This window comes from Dendrobium catenatum, unplaced genomic scaffold, assembly GCF_001605985.2.
Source record: "Dendrobium catenatum unplaced genomic scaffold, ASM160598v2 fragScaff_scaffold_370, whole genome shotgun sequence".
Classification (NCBI taxonomy): Eukaryota; Viridiplantae; Streptophyta; class Magnoliopsida; order Asparagales; family Orchidaceae; genus Dendrobium; species Dendrobium catenatum.
This window is the reverse complement of record NW_021318832.1, coordinates 748,082-765,308: the sequence shown is the minus strand read 5'-3', so window position 1 is coordinate 765,308 and position 17,227 is coordinate 748,082. Positions and strand designations below refer to the sequence as shown.

At 32.9% G+C, this 17,227-nt stretch overlaps 1 protein-coding gene across 1 annotated transcript in view; it reads right to left on the bottom strand.

Annotated features, from left to right (window-relative positions):
- Window positions 1–16,756, bottom strand: part of LOC110109748 (ubiquitin-conjugating enzyme E2 36) — a 35,180-nt gene extending 18,424 nt beyond the window's left edge. The window contains exons 1-4 of the mRNA XM_020840969.2: window positions 16,593–16,756; window positions 16,400–16,427; window positions 16,135–16,221; window positions 12,028–12,086 (exon numbers count right to left, since the gene is read on the bottom strand). Coding sequence (XP_020696628.1) covers window positions 12,028–12,086; window positions 16,135–16,221; window positions 16,400–16,427; window positions 16,593–16,628 — 210 coding nt within the window. The 5' untranslated portion in view covers window positions 16,629–16,756. The remainder of the gene's footprint in view (window positions 1–12,027; window positions 12,087–16,134; window positions 16,222–16,399; window positions 16,428–16,592) is intronic.
- Window positions 16,757–17,227: the final 471 nt, after the last annotated feature.

Here is a 17,227-nt window from a genome sequence, read left to right as displayed (position 1 = left end):
TCATACGATAAGCCTCGTCAATTTTAATGATATGATGCAAGTTAAGTTGATCTTGGATTGACCACTTTAAGCCATTGATGTATCTTGAAACAGTTTTCTTTTTAGATTCATTTAAATCATTTATGGATTGAAGTTTATAGAACATTTCGGTGTATTCTTCAACAGATTGATTTCTTTGTCGCAAGTTATTAAATTCCTAAAATATTGTTCGAGCATGATCAGTTGGTAAGAGTTTCCCCTTCATTTTCTCCTTCATTCTTTCCCAGTTTTGGACTTTTTCTTTTCCTCTCCTAAGTCTATTATTTTGAAAGTTTTTCCACCAAGTTAAGGCATGACCAGAAAGTTTTACACTAGCAAAGCAAACCTTCCTATTATCAGGTATTTCTTTCCACCCAAAAAATTGATCCATCTTTTCTACCCACTCAAGGAATTGATCGGGTTAAAGTTTTCCCTCAAAGTTAGGAACATCAACTTTTATTCTATGATCCCAATTTTTTTGTTGCCTATGCTGATTTCTAGGAACCTCCTCTTCACTTTTAGATATTTGCACATTAGGATTAGCATTATTAACATTCAGATTTTCAATTGCTTCAGCCATGGTATTGATTTTTTGTTACAAATTATTCAGTTGTTGCATAAGATTTTGCCAATCCCCCGGATAATTAGCCATCTTAGAAATTAGAAAGGACCCACCAAACAAAGACAAGAAACCAACAAAACACACTAACCAAGGATAAGAACTTGCTCTGATACCAAACTTGATGCAAGCAAACTAGATAGAAAAGCCAGATAAGGAGAACGATGGGCAAAACTATAACCAAACTTGAATCAAATAGTAGCAATCATCTATGACATCAAAAATCGACGAATAAATGATAAGAGAGATCAAAAGAAATAAAAGAAATATAAAAAGACGCTATCCTCAGAACAACCGACAGAAAAGTTTCCTCACATGCATCAAAATGTAGGTTAAGTAAAGTATGTGCTTAAGGCTAGCAAATCGATGGTCCACCACAGCAAGATAGTCCAAACATCCAAACAAACTCCTCCAGCAAATGCTCCCAAATCAGCCAACAAACACCTCCCAAAGCTCAAGAAAAAGGATACAAATGGAGTGGAACTTGTGTAGAGAAGAAAGAAGTGAGAAGTCCATACGAAATAGAAGAGAAGAAAAAGTGGATAAAGATCTCAAGCTTTTCCAAGAAGAAGAAAACCCTCAGATTTTTTAAGAGACTAAGCTCAACCAAATTCAACAATCTTTTCCTTCAAAAATCATCTACTATATATAGGCAAGACAGGGGAACCAAACAGCCAAATCACCTCCAAATAAGCCAATAAGATTTAGGGAAAAGAAAGGTCAACAGACATTTCAACAATTCCCAAACGGCACAACAAAACAGAGGAGGGAACTCACGGGAACCAAGCAGAAAACCGCATAACCGAGCAGCCCAGCACGGAACCAAGCAGCCAGCTGCAGAACCGAACAGCCAGCCACAAGAACCAAAGGAGCAAGGCACGGGAAATCACCTAGCACAGGGAAATGAGAAGAAAAAGGGGAGGAGAAGAGGCAAGTCCACTCCAAATTAAATCCTTGATTTAAAGCATACCTTTTTGGAATAATGAGCTAGGAAGCTCAATAAATCTCCCAATAATTGAACTAAACTTCAGCTCAACATTAATGAGCTAGCAACTTAGAAAAATAAAGCTCAACTCCAATAAACCACCACCTCCCAACATCATTATAAGCTCAAACCGAGAACCATAAGCCAACCCGAGAACCAGCAACAGCCCAAGGGATCAAACAAGCTAGCAAACCAAAGGTCTACCAAAGCCCAAGCACAACCTACCATGATCATTGGATGCCTTCCATCATTGGATAGCTAAAAAAATATATAAAAACTAAATAAAATACTAATGTTCAATATTTGAAAATGAAAATACAGAAATTATGATTGCATCAATCCACCACTACCACACCACACACATCCACTAGTTTTGCACCACAACAACAAAATAAAAGTATTCCACAACTTCTTATATGCTAGTATTACATTATATTTATATCAATTGGGTAATTAACATGATAATGATCATTCTTATTGAACAGGGAAGAGAAAAGTAAGTCACATTGAAGATGATGAAGATATGACATTCATAGATACAATTGGAGAAGAAGATTGCCTTGAAGACCCATTTAGTGATGAGACATGATTTGATTTTATATATTCTTTCTTATTTGTACTTTGGGAATTTTGATAGACTAATATTTTGTGGTTTTGTACTTTGGAACATGATTTCATTGCACTTATTTCCTTACTTTTCACTAATTTCACTTGTCATTTAGATGTTTTTATTGTATGTGAGAATCTTACAACTATTTACCTGCTAAAACCCTTAAATTCTCATTTACGCAATTCTTCGTCCGTGAGGCTTACGTCTCAGACCGCCTCAAGGCTTTCGCCTCGCCTCACGGACGAAAAACGTTTTCAGCAATACGATCCACACTTCATATTGTATGATTAGTGTATTAAAATTGAAATTTTAAGGTTTCCTTTAAAGAACCTAATTTGATTTTTTCATAACAATCGTGTAGGGGACAAGTTAGTAACCAGAGCTTTTTTCCCTAGGAGAATCCTTTGGAGAGCGAGAGAGGTTTCTCTTTGCTTGAGAGAGTTGCCCAATCCACTTGGGAGAGAAAAGATGAGGTTGAGAGGTTGTTATTTAGGCAGTCAAGGGTTGTGTTAGGGGGTGCACACGGTTATCTTTATTAGTTTGCACCTTGGTCCTCCGGATTGTGGTTTTGGAGCTCTGGGACAGGAGCTCTATAGAAGAAGTCATTGGGAGAAAGACTCATCACTAACCAAGGAGACTAGGAGAGTATCTTCTCCACCATTGCGAGGAGTATGAGAGAGCGGCCTTTTCATTGTTGCGAGGAGCAGGAGGGAGCAGCATCTCCATCATTATGGGAAGTAGGATGAGAGTTTCTAAGCTTTTTGGGAGGAAAGAAAGATATAACCGTGAGCCCGGACACATCCTGCAGCTGACGGGTAGTACGTTGCCCTTCTCCAAGGGACTTCACACCACGAGCCTGGACCCATCCTGCGGCTAGTGGAAACTCTGATTCCCTCACCCAAGTTCTCTCCGAAGAACACAAGTGCAAATAAAATTTCATTAATAATCCATCATTACATTACACAAGAAAGGGCCTCTATATATAGGCCTAAGAAACTAAAACAAGACACATGCCCCTAGGGCTTACATAGGACGACCCTCTTAAGTGAGGGTAAAAACAGAAAATTCATAATAAAAAAATAAATTATAGTAAAAAAACTTAAAAATAAATTAATTAGCCTAAAGTATAATAATACTGCATTGGTAGAAGAGCAAACAGATCTAGTAAAAATTGTTGCACGACTAAAAGATAAGCATACTGCATTAGTTGATCAACACACTATTTTGCAAAACAAATTACAGTTGAAAAACAATCTTAGGGATAAAACACGACCATATTAATTTTAAACATGCATTTAAAAATTAGTAGAATTGACTTAGAATTTGGATAATAGTGAGCATGATGCATATATTAAATTGAGAATTTATACAAGTTCAAATGAAGTATTCCAAAAAGAAATTAAAATGTTCAAGTCTCACGCACCAAGATCCGCTCACTCACCACTTAGGAAAGCACCACATGCATACTCAACATATAAGGAGAAACCATCATCACATAAGTTTGCTCATTCATTCCCTATGTTAGGTGTTTTTCTTGTGACATGGTAGGACACATTGCACGAGTCTATCCACTTCGAGTCCATCATAACACATGATATATTTGGAGGCCTGAGGCCTCATTAGCACAATATGGCATGACCACATATTCTCACACTTTGGGACCCAAGTTGGTTTGTTTTCCAAAGCGATCACCTTTATTAATTTTGTAGATATGCCTTCACACGAGTCCAATGAAAGCATGTGGTATCTGGATAGCGAGCGTTCGAGGCATATGACTAAAGATTTAAGCAAGTTCATCTCATTGGAGGCCAGAAGCAGAGGCAAAGTAACCTTGGAAGACAACTCTACAAGAAAGGTTATGGATGAATGTAGATCCAACAAAGCAGAAGCTGCAAAGTTCCTAGATGACCTTCATGTTTCATCTCATGGAATTGATATTTAAGGAGAAGTTCATTGAGTTGATGTAGATACTTAAGGGCTTAGGGACAACTGATATTGTGCAAATGAAGTTTCCAGTTGAAGAAAATGCTTGCGGAAATGTTCAAGAAGAATATTTAAAAGAAAAAGTTGAAGTGCTTGGAAAAGAAAATAAGGGATTGAAAGCAGAATTGAATGCTTATGCTTCCCTTTTTGCATATTTGGAAAATGAGATTACGCCACTGGAGGAACACACTCTTTCATTGAAAAATCTTCGCATACTGAACAGTAAGAGAAAACAACCTAACAATTTCATTCAAGTACGAAGCAAGCATCACAGCTCAAGAAGTCTAAGAGCATCGGCCAGAATCTTAGAGCTAAAAAAGTTACGTGCAAAGGTTAAGGTGCTTGAGAAAGCAATAGCAGATATTGAAGGACTTCTAAAGGAGAAGTTGTTTCTGATACCAATGTGGATGATGAAACAAGAAAAGTCAAAGCATGAAAGTCAAATAGAAGCACAAAAGTGAAGGCATTAGCAAAGATGTTAAATTGTTGAAAGATGGCATATTCTCTAGAGTGAAGCACGAGCAAATAATGAAGGATATAGAACTTGAACATGTGTTAAGTGGTAATCGTCATGAAGTAGATTATGTTGTTGAAATAGATAATCAAGAGATAGTTCCCATCCTTCAACCTTGAGGATAAGGTACATCTTTGGGGGGAGTATTGATATGATGGAGAGGGGGGGGGGGGGGGGGGGGGGGGGGGGGGGGGGGCACAGCCAGACTATATAAGCTATTATTCATTATGTAAGGAATCAATGGGGAGCTATTTAGGAATGTTTTTTATTTATGAAGGTTTTAATTTATGAAGGTGTTAATTGAGAAAGGTTTTAATTGAAAAAGGTTTTTATTGTGGAAGATTTTAATTTATGAAGGTTTTGATTGTGGAAAGTTTTAATTGTGAAAGGTTTTAATATTTTAGGAATGTTTTAATTGTTAGGGCTGTTTAAGGAGTTATGTCTAGGATTTTCATGTAATGTATATTGAGTTTGTTTTCCTCTTGTTGTTGTGAGTTCCTAGCGGTAGCTAGGGTATGTGGGAGAACTAATCTACCTCTGGAATAATAGATCAATTGTATCTTTCGTTATTAATTGAATGAGTAATTAAAAATCAGCCCGTATATTTGTATTCCTGCATTTCTTCTTATCTATTTTATTATTTTTTTCTTCCAAAATGCATCAGTAAGCTTAAGAGGACCAGAATAATACAATCAAGGTTCTTAAGAAATACGGATATTATATATTTCAATTTTGTGATCGTTATGTAATAAAAAATCCAAAAAAAAGTTGAATTTTGCCACTTCAAAACATTAATCTTAAAAAATTAAGGATTATGTGCATTTACATATAAAAAAAGTTGAATTTTGCTATTACACTCGGCGGAGCAAGGAATTTTCTATCTTTTATTATTGACTATTTTTAAAAAATGTGGGCATATTTCCTAAAATAGAAAAAGAAAACCTTCAAAAAAATTCAAAGAATGGAAGGTTTTCTTTAAAACTAAAACAATAAATAAGATCAAGAAAATGAGAGAATAACGACTCTGAGTTTTGTTTTAAATCAATTTATGAAGTATTACGAGAATGGATTATCATGACATCTCATATTGAGGTTGATATCTCAACAAAATGGTCTAGTTGAATGCTTTTAACAAAGAATAATGCTCACATTAGGCATGTTGAATAATGCAAGTCTACTAAAGATATTATGGGCATAAGCAATCGATATAATCTCATATTTGATAAATGTCATTCATTAGCAATTAAGTTCAAGGCCGCACAAGAATAGGCGATTGGAAAACCAGGCGTATGCAATAATCTAAAGGTATTTGGTTGCATTGCGTATGCTCACGTTAGGCAGGACAAACAAAACAAAGAGCTTTAACATATATTTTCAAAAGATATTCTAAGAATATATAAGGTTATGGGTTGTAGTGTTTGGTATCAAATCATTATAATAACTTTAATAATAGGGATGCTCTTTTAATGAATAATAAATGGAAATTTTATTTCAAAAAAATATGTCTCAAAGGAAAATTGCTGAATCAAACAAAAATTTGGGTTTTGGGGGGGGGGGGGGGGGGGCCAAAAAAAATGGGGGGGGGGGGGCAGCCAAAAAATATTAGAATTCTTAAAATAAAAGATCGAGAATCATCATCAACAATAATATCAAGCCTTTATCCCACTACGTGGAGTCAGCTAAATGAATTCATTTTCTCCATTGTGTCATGTTAAGAGTTAAATTCTCATTTAGATCTAATAAAGAAAAAAATCATTTCTAAAATTTTCTAACCAAGTCTTTTTAGGTCTACCTCTATCTTTTTAACATAGGTCAAATCTAATACATCTACTATCCTAACTAGCTCATCTGAAGGCCGTCGTTTTATGTAAGCCAATGAATTCCTTCATCTACTTGAAACATTAGAATCAAGTCATAACCTATGCTCCATGACTCTCTCTCAAAGTTTTAAAGTACGATACATTAACTTAATTCTTCTATAATTCGTACAATCTTATGCGTCACCTTAATTCTTAAAGATAGGAATTAACACACTAATTCTCCACACATCTGGCATCTTTTAAGTCTTCAAAATAATATTCAAAAATTTAGTAAGCCAATGAATTCCTTCATCTCCTAAACATTTCCACACCTCTTTCGAAATATCATCAGGTTCAACAGTTTTCCCACACTTCATTTTCTTTAAAGCCTCTCTAATTCATTTTTAGTAATACGCAAATAAAAACAAAAATCTCTATTTTCATTTAGAGTGCTAAGGTCACTAAAGCCAATTGTATTTTCACAATCTTCATTGAAAAGTTTAGTAAAATATCTCATCCACCTTTGCTGAATATCCTCTTCTAAAAAAAGTACTTTTTGATCTTCATCCTTAATGCACTTCACTTAAATAAATTCTTACTACTCATATATCTTTGTTTGGCTAGCCTACACATACATCTTTCGCCCTCTTTAGTATATAATTTATTATATAAATCATTAAAACCTAAAATCTTTTCATCGCAAATTACTTTCATAGACTCCTTACAAATAACTTTGTATCTTTCCAAATTTTCAGATTTTTTACATCTAAACCAAATTTTTTAACATATGACTTTGCATGATGTTTGGGCTCCCCTCCAACAGACAGGCAGGGTCTTTTTTGCCAAGAATGCTCTGATAGTTCAAAAATGGCCAGAAAGCTTAAATTTTTTTCCATAAAAAGTACATTTTTACTTGTACATACACCCATGTGTATCCAACATGCTATCGTGATGTCAAAAAGCATTTAATTGAGTACTTATTAGTACATTTGAATGGGCAGGGGCGCACTGGCAACCAGGGCTTGGGCACGCTGGCAACCAGGGCTAAGGCACACTGACAAGCAAGTGTAAGGCACATCTAAATATTCTTTAGAATCAAGCAATCGAAGGCACAAGCACTAAATAGCTTCACTTATTCACGAATTCTTTTTATCTTATATGCATCAAGATGCAGGAAGGTCGAAGCAACATACTATGCTTAGAACTAGGCACAACCAATCAAAGGCAAGTGTTATGTCTCTCGCATGGTGTTGAAGAAAAATAAGATTTCGCATCCAAACAACAAGCCTTTATATTCTTTTGTTAAGAATTATAGCACAATAGCCATGTCCCACACGTTTGCTAAGGGAAAAATGCCTCTGTCTCTAATTCGAGCTTCATTTGTCATCATTAGATCTTATCTCTCTTAAAATACCTTGTAGAACCACCAGCATGCAACTCTAAGATTACAAATCATTCAATGAGTTTGGAATGCAAAGATGTCTACCCTTAAATAAAAAGCCATCTAGAAGTTGCATGTTATCATCATAATAACAGCACTAGTTAAACTTGTGGTGCAAATCATATTTTGGTCCCAAAATTATGGACCCTAGACCTATTCTAAATATCCATTTTGTGCAAAGTTCTATCAATTTAAAAAGCATACATTTGTGCCCCTTTTGAAAAGAACCAACATACCACTTTTAATGGATTAAATAAGAATCATGATACCATATGATGATTTCCTATAAAGAAAGTCGGGCACATAAAAGATTAACCAAATCGCTAGCATCACTAGGCTTACCACCCTATTGCTTGGGGGCAAAATTATGGATCAGCATTCTTTGTTCATTCTTGTTAAGTGTTGCTCGAAGGGTTACTTCATATAAATATTTTTGCTTGGAAACATCCATTTAACTATTTATTTATCAATTTTTCTTCTTAATTTTTCAACATTAATCTTACATACACTATTATTGGTGCATATTGAACACTCCAAAGTACATATCCAAACTACCCAAGTACTTTTTACTATCTTATTTCAATAAATATTACACCCACAATCCCTCTCACATAATCATTCCTCAATCAATTCTATTTTTGTTTTATAATACGTATCTTAATATTCTCAATTTTCTCACATTAAACTTAGCTATTAGTGGTTACTTATCAGCCAACAGTTAGATCCAAAGAACAAATCAAGTCTAATTGCAATCTCATAAAATTTAAATTTAGGAAAACTCAAGTTAAACAAAAAAATTCAAAAAGACTTGATTAGACTACTCAAATGGAACCAAAATTACACGTATGTCCATGCATGTGTATGTGGGAGCACAAGCCACAAATACATAAAATAACTCTAAAAACACAACTTGACTATTAAGAGTAGTCAATTGGTCATACAAATAAGTAATTTTCTTTCATTCATCAACTAATAATAATCAATTACAAACCAAGGGCACCTATTTATAGAAAGAGTTATAAGGATAAGGCAAATATAATCCTATCCAATTTTAACAACATTCAAAAAATAACATCATCTAAGAAAAAAGATAATTGAACTTCAAAAAATAAATATTATTAAAAACAAGGGAAATTCGTTCTTAAATAAAAATGGGCCTTAGAAAGCTTGAAAGGGCTCAATTCTTTATAATTGACCTATGGCCAATTAGGTTTTTGTGGGATAACTTGGCCTGATTAGAGGCACGTATTACATAAATCTCATAGGATGCAAATAACTCTTTTGATAAGAATTAATATATATCTAATCATCCAAAAAAATCAGGACTTAGCTCCTACAATTCATCTTTAATCATCCAATTATCAATCAAAGGAGGTTCTTCATCCCACTAAATTTGAATATTTGCTCAACATTTTTTCAAGTATTGCTGTGGGGCTATTTGTTTGGCTAAAAAAAGGAATACAGAGTAAAATGAAATATAGAACACAAAGAATTGCAATGTATTTGAAATGTTTGTAGTTGTTTGGATGAGTATAAAATAAAAACAATTGATTACTTTTTGGTTTAGTTTGAAGTAAAGTGAAAGCAGTGCAAAGCCCAACAATGGTGGTAAATGGCAATTGGCGGCTGGCAATAGGCGACGGTTAATGGAAATGAGTGAAGGTGGGTGACAGTCAACGATGACAGTAGAGTTGGCTTGTGGTGTATTTGGAATTTGGCCAAAGAATAGCAAGCTTAGAATACAACAAAACAATAACTATAGAGTGAATTTAAAATTCACCAAAATTTTACTTTGCATTATTTTATTCATACAACCAAACACTGAAATTTCTAAATTCCCTACATTTGTAATACTTTACAATCACTTTTTATCAAACCAAATAGCCCCTTTATCTAAAATACACTTTCAACATCTAAGCAGCCAAATGTAGCTAGAATGATAAAATATGTAGAAATAATAATTGTAGTATAAATCCTTCATACAAGAATCAAAAAACATAATTCTCAAGTTTGATTAGGCAATATATCTTCAATGTTGAAAATATAATTAATAAACATATCAATAGTTAAAAATAAAATATGAGCATTGAAACTGATTTTTTTACTAATTTTTAAAGGAACACGGTATTTTCATGCAAAGTCTTATACATGATTTGCAATAAGTGTTCAACGCATATACAAATCATTACAAATTCACAAGCACAATCTAAAAATTCACATGTTTAGAATATTTCTAATTATATAAATTCAATATGTTCTCAAACCTCATCATAAAATGTTGTGCAAATGATACACCCAAATCTACAAATGAAAGCAGTAGAAAATACCTACAAGCATTCTAGGGTTCCAATCTCTAAATAATTTAAAATGGCATATTGCCCATAGATTTATATATAGCATAATTGTACACAAATTCAACAATAACATGCCGATCCCGATAATCTAGACCTTTTTTATAATAAAATCTATTGATAAATATCAAAGCTTCAATTTATTACTTCAGTTTGACCATCAATTTGAGGGTGGAAGATTGATGAAAAGTTAAGGTTAGTATCGATTAATCATAAGATTTAAAAATAAGAAATAAATTTGATATTTTTATCATATGTTATGCATTGGGAACCCCAATCGCCTAACTTTTCCTAAGAAAAGTTTGGCAATAGAAAATACATATGTCGTTTTTAAGCATTACATAAGCATTGAATGTAATGAACAATTCTAAAGATCTGTCTATTATCACTAGTTTATGATCAAAACATCTAACAATCCTAGGCAATCCTAGTACAAAGTTCATACACAAATCAAGCAATGAGAAAAAGGGCCAAGAAGGAAATTGTGCATAAGAGCATGTTGTTTAATAGTTTCTCCTATTTGATGTGCACAAAATTAACTAATAACCATAATAATATACCTTCTTAATGAAGGTCAGTAAAACCTGCATTCAAGCCATGCCATAAACATGTATTTCTAATTATAATGATTACAAAAAAAGGTCCGAGGAATGCAAAACCCAACTACTTTTATAAAAATATCCATCTCAAACCATACAAGTAGTAAGAAGGAACATAAGACATCCTTTTGATCATATTAAATCAAACAAAAGTCATAAAATGCCAAATACTCTTCTTGTATTCTATCACAACCCAACACATTAATGTGCAATGATGTTAAGAGTTGGAAAGCATAGAGTATTACATCGGTTGCTACATTATGAATGTCAGGTGAATGATTTAGGACAATGTATAATCTTGAAGGTACACATTCCACTAGACATGCCTACTACTTATGCCTACTACTTTATGTATTTGGGTAATCACATATTTCAAGTCCTAAAAAGCATAACTGATAATAAATTCTTTTGGTAACAAATAATATTGTAAACATCTTAAAGCTTAAATGAGAGTATAAAATTATCTATATAAATAGAGCATCCATGTTTAGTCTCATTCAACTTCTCGCAAAAGTAGGTGACTAGAGAACTTTATTTTACTCAAAATGCCACATATACTAACACGAGATGGATCACAAAATATCTTAAACACTTTCACAAAGTCAGTGAGTCTGTGAACTAGTGATGCAATATTATTTTCTCAAAAGTTTTGATAGCAAATGATGTCCAACATGCCTCAAAATATCACATGCCAAGCATATTGCTTGAAGTAAGGAACATAGATTCTTTTTTCCACAAGTTTATGCATAAAACACTACGGAAAATGCAAATTATCAAGCACACCTTACAACCTGACTAGTTCAACTAAAATGTGTTTGGGTGTACAGGATGGGAAAGAAAAAAAATCTACAAGCTTACAAATTGCTTACCAAGATAATTTGATAAATAAAAGGATAGTCTCAGTTATGCCAAATTGAATTGAACCAATTACAAGTCCTAATAATAACCACCTGTCATAATGAATTATTTTTAACATCAATATATATATATAGTTCTTTCCTAAGACTGTTCGTAGCACTTGGGCATTCACCTAGGCAGGAAAATCACACAACCGTCAAGGGGTTCAACTATAAATTGGAAAAAACATTTTCAAATGCAGTCTTCATACCTTTGGAGCAGCCATTGGATATTCTTCAGGGAGAAAAAGTTCAAGTTTAAAAACTCCTCCTAACCAACGAAACAAAAAAAGGAAAAATGTATCAAATTCTAGTTAGAAAAATAGAAATATGCATATGCTTACTTCTTTATGGTATAGAATGAGTAACTATACAACGACATAAAAAGTATCTCAGCACTTTAACCTACTTTAAATATATCCATCCCTAACCAAGCATTGTCATTATCATTAGCCTTATCATATATATTTGAGGACAGTTTTTTGAATCAATTTACTTTGTCATTACTTCTAAGCATTGCTTGGGATGCTAACTCTAATGCAAATTTTTTTAACAATTTCAAGCCTTATTATATTTGGTCTATTATTTCCATTATATTTCCTCCACTAATACACGTAAAATTTAAATCATGAAATGTGCAAAAACCTACATGCATAAACAAAGTTTTAATCAAGTAGCAAATGAGAGCAAGTTCATTATGATTATAATCATGAAAAAAAAGATACCTTTTTTTTTATTTTTTATGGAGATATTTAAAAGATATTATGGTCACGTATGTAAAGAGTTAAAATATCTAATTGCCAAATCGAGATGGTCTAAATCAATAATTTGTCCAGAGTGGTCTATACAATCACAAAACCAAAAGCCCAAGACCATAAAGAATTACATTTAATAGGAAGTATCTTTTTTGCTTAAAGATAAAGCTTCACTGAAGACCGAAGGGTATTCATCTTGAAAATACAACAAAACTCGAAAAAAATATTAAATACAACCATCATATATGAGTGAAATTGGAAACAAGGCACGCTAATCAATAAGCTGGGAAATGCCAACGATGGACAAAGGTAAAATAACACCAACAGTGAATCAGATTCGTAGAGAATATTTACGGATATGTAATTAACTACCAGAATTACAGATTTAGAAATTCTCACAATTAAGCATCATCTCTAATAAATAAGCTTATTCATAATCCAACTTGCTCTTAAAATCAAGGTTGTGAAAACTAGACTGGACATAAAACTGGACAAGAGGTTCAAAATTCAATGGTGCAACCAGGGTTAAATCGGATGACATAATAAATATTAAAACTATTCAACTATAATATAAATAATATAATAAATAATTTTTTTAAAAGTGAATATATAATAAACTCAATAAAAACTATTACTTAAAGATATATAAAGTATGATAAGAAGCTTGATTAGCCATTAATATAGATATAAGCACATGTATATTATAAATGTAAATATATGAGCATTAAACATATTTACCAAATTTTTAAAAATATATATATAATAAATGTATAAATATAAATATAATTTATAGTAAGAATATATTTAATATAATAAATAAATTATATTATTACTTTGTAATGCACTTTATAATAAATTTATAATACATATTAAAAAATTTTGCAATCCAATCAAACCAAATGTGTAGCCCCATCCAACCCAAGTTCTAATTCTAATCCATACAGTATTCATGGCTTCAAGCAACTTTTTTAGTTCTACATCATAGGAGACTAAGGGGAGTTTAAGATAGTTGTATTTTATATAGTTTAAAAGCACACAACCTACAACAAGACATGCTATGAGAGTTGACATGTATATACCATGGTTGAATTCATCTCCATGTTTAAAAAATATGCTTTTAAAATTTTTAAAAGCTTTTTTATTATTTAAAAGATAATTAGTTAAAATTAAATATTTTTTAAAAATGACTGGTTATATAAAATCGGGACCAGTTTTACTGGTTTTCCAGCTCAACCGGTGGCTCGAAGCAATTTGAGCAAATTTGATACAAATCTGGATCCGGTTTTTGAATTTGACCGGACTAGTAACTTGGCCAGTTCACAGTCAAACCGGCCGGTCAGGTCCGTTTTCAAAACATTGCTTAAAACTATTTCATGGAGGGTCTAAGACAAAAATGTAAAATATAGATCATTATTGTAACCATAGTGACTACTATAATCATTATGGCAGCCATTGACTGGATGCTTATGTAACAGTAACAATCAAATTCTCACAACAGATACTTTTATTGAGAATGGTAATACCCTATGCGATCCTTTTTAAAAGTAGCTGTTTTACTGCTGGATAATTAATATCATTGAGGCAGGAAATAACTTCACAGCCTCATCAACAAACAAATTCTCATACAAATTCACCTAATATCCATATTTAATCAGCTATCAATTAAATGTCATATAGTCAAGTGCAGCTCAAGCACAATCGAATCTGGCACATCACATCACAAAACCAGCAATTTAAATATTAAATCTAGCCAAGAAAGAGCAACCTTTTGAAATAACTGATATAAACATAGAACAATGAATTATCGACAGTAAACTACATGTAAGAACCAAACTATTACATAATGATTAAAAAAATGTAACAATGAATTATCCACAGTAAAACTTCAGTACTTGTAAGAAACAAAGTACTACATAACTGATATAAACATGGAAAAATGAATTATCCACACAAAAAATACATTACTTGTAAGAACAAAACTACTATACAAAGGCCTAAATTCCAAAAACAGCAAATACAGATACTAAAATATAACTTTCTATAAACAAATACTTACAAATATTCCCATTTAGGAAACATTTTGGCGACTAATATATGAGTTTTTTTGTCCTAAGCAGCAGAGCAATGTACCCCATCATAATCAATAGCCTTATCCCAACTAGTTGGGATTGGCATTTTGAGTCATCATTTTCCATTCATTCATGAAATGTTGCATGAGTTTTTAAACCTTTCACAAATCCTTTTGAACAATATCGATCCATATTACATTCGGTCTACCGCATTTCTTTGATGCATCCAATCAAGACTTATGATCAGCATCAAAAACATGAGATTGATTAGTCATTTTCACACTTTATTAGTGATAGGAAGTTTTAGGTTTTTCTTTGATGTATTTGAACTTACCCATTTGATAACTTTTAGGTCACTTTTATTTAAGTTTATTATGTGCAATTATTATTAAAGTATTTTTACCATAAATAAGACCCTGGAGTTTGGATTCTGGATTATATGATTGATAACATAATGAATTTGAATTTTACTCCTAGCCCTTCCAAACAGCCATCTTTTTCTATTTTCCAACTCTCAATTTCTTCCTTTTATCCATTCTATCATGTCTCATCCGTCACCTCCCCTCAAGTCTCTCTTTCAGCACTTATTTGTCTCTTCTCTCAGCCCCCTTCCATTGTATAGCTCTATGTTTGATGTCAAGCACGTCAAAACAGTTGTTAATAAGTCAACTCCCACATTATCAACAAACTATCATCCTTTAAGCTTACTATAGACCAATTTGAGATGATGGTGTTGAGGACATTGATAATTTTCCGAATCTAGACAAACTAACATTTGCTCTAGTGCATTCTAACTCCTCAAACATTTACCTCAAGTGATGCCACCTATACTAGATATTTTAAATCCCATTGCTGAACAGACTAATAATATTAAAATAATAATAATTTCCTTCCTAATGAGGACCCACAAGAAGATTCCACTTTGTAAGACGAATTCCATATCCTCCCATCATATACACAATTCTTTATTGAAATATAATGCTCAGCGATGAAAACAAGTATGGGTTATCTCGCTTCCTTTTTATTTCCTTTCAATCCTTGACATGAATACTCCCAAAGTCAACCCCCAACATGAATCATCTTATGTACATATATATCCATTTAAGTCACCCTCACTGAATATCATTTTTTCTTTAGATATATATCGTAATATATAAAAAAATATAAAACTCAACAAGGAAAAAAATGAGAGCAAGAGAAAAGGATGAATTTTGAGGAGTCATAATAAGAGATTATTCAGATAAAAAATTTAACCCTTCAAGCAAAGTGAACTCTGAAGGGAGGGAAAAAAAGGACTCCACTTAAATTGGAAAATCAAAAGCTGCAACACACGGAGTTCACTTTACTAAAATAAATATTACCATACATCTAGCATGACTATTTACCCAAGTTTACGCTAACAAACCATACAAGGGAGAACAGAAACAAAGATCGACTAGCATGCTGTTACAAAATAAACAACAAAGCAATCAATCAAAATAGGAGGGCAAGCCACCTTCATATGGAGATTGTGACGGCCCAAGAATCATCACATTAAAGTAACGCATGTTCTCTTCCGAGGGCGACGCACTGATCCCTGGAGCTGCAGGACATCGGCAAACCAACAAATAAAAAAAGAGGGGCAAAAGTCATATAGATTAAAATTCATCACATGAGCAAAAGCCCTAATTCATCAAATATCAGCTAAATTAACCCCAGAAACTCAAAATCAACGGTTCCAACTGATAAGATTAGACAAAGCAAAAGGAAAGACAAATTACCTGGCTCACTAAGGAGACGCTGCGTTTCCTATCAAAACACAAGATCGATAAACCAATAAACGTCATGGTCCAAAAATCACGATAGAAACAATAGATAAAAAAATCCAGGTCTTGGCAATAGGCAGATGCACTTATACTAGTCTCAAGCATGCAATTCATCTAAGATCTTGTAAGATCGGAATAGATCTATTACCTTGATAATCCTACGGGGCAAATTGCTATTTGCCATCTCCTAGATTAGGGTTTGCTCTTCCTCGAGTGAAGGGGACGCGACGAAGAGAGAGAAGAAGCGAGCTAATGGCTTTTCTTATAACACTCATTATAAAAGTTGAAAACAAAAAGAGCATTAGTTCTCCCGTCGGGAAAATTTGGAGTCGAATATTTTCTCTCGCAAATTTAATCAGGTTGTATTTTAAAATTATTTAAACTTTATTTAAAACAAATGCAAATATTTAATGATTTTGCTGTCGTCTAGTCGAATTTTTATCAGGTGCCTACACCAGATACAGCTCTGCTTCCGGAGGAATCGTAGCATTTGGCCTGTACAAGTAGATGTTAATTTCTATTTTATTTTTTATTTTTTCTTGCCAGCCTGATCGATTCGGTCCAAAATATTCCATTTCAAATTTAGTGTTTCAAATTGGCACTCTTTTTAAAATGAAATATCGCGAAAGTTTCATAATTTTTAAGATTTCAGCTCAAAATATATTTTCATAGCTGTTGAGAAAAAAAGAAACTATGAAAAGCCGATAAAGATAATGATATGCAAACATCCGGAAAGAGAAAGAGGGATAGTTGAAGTTGAAAGAAGAATAGGTTGCAGGAATA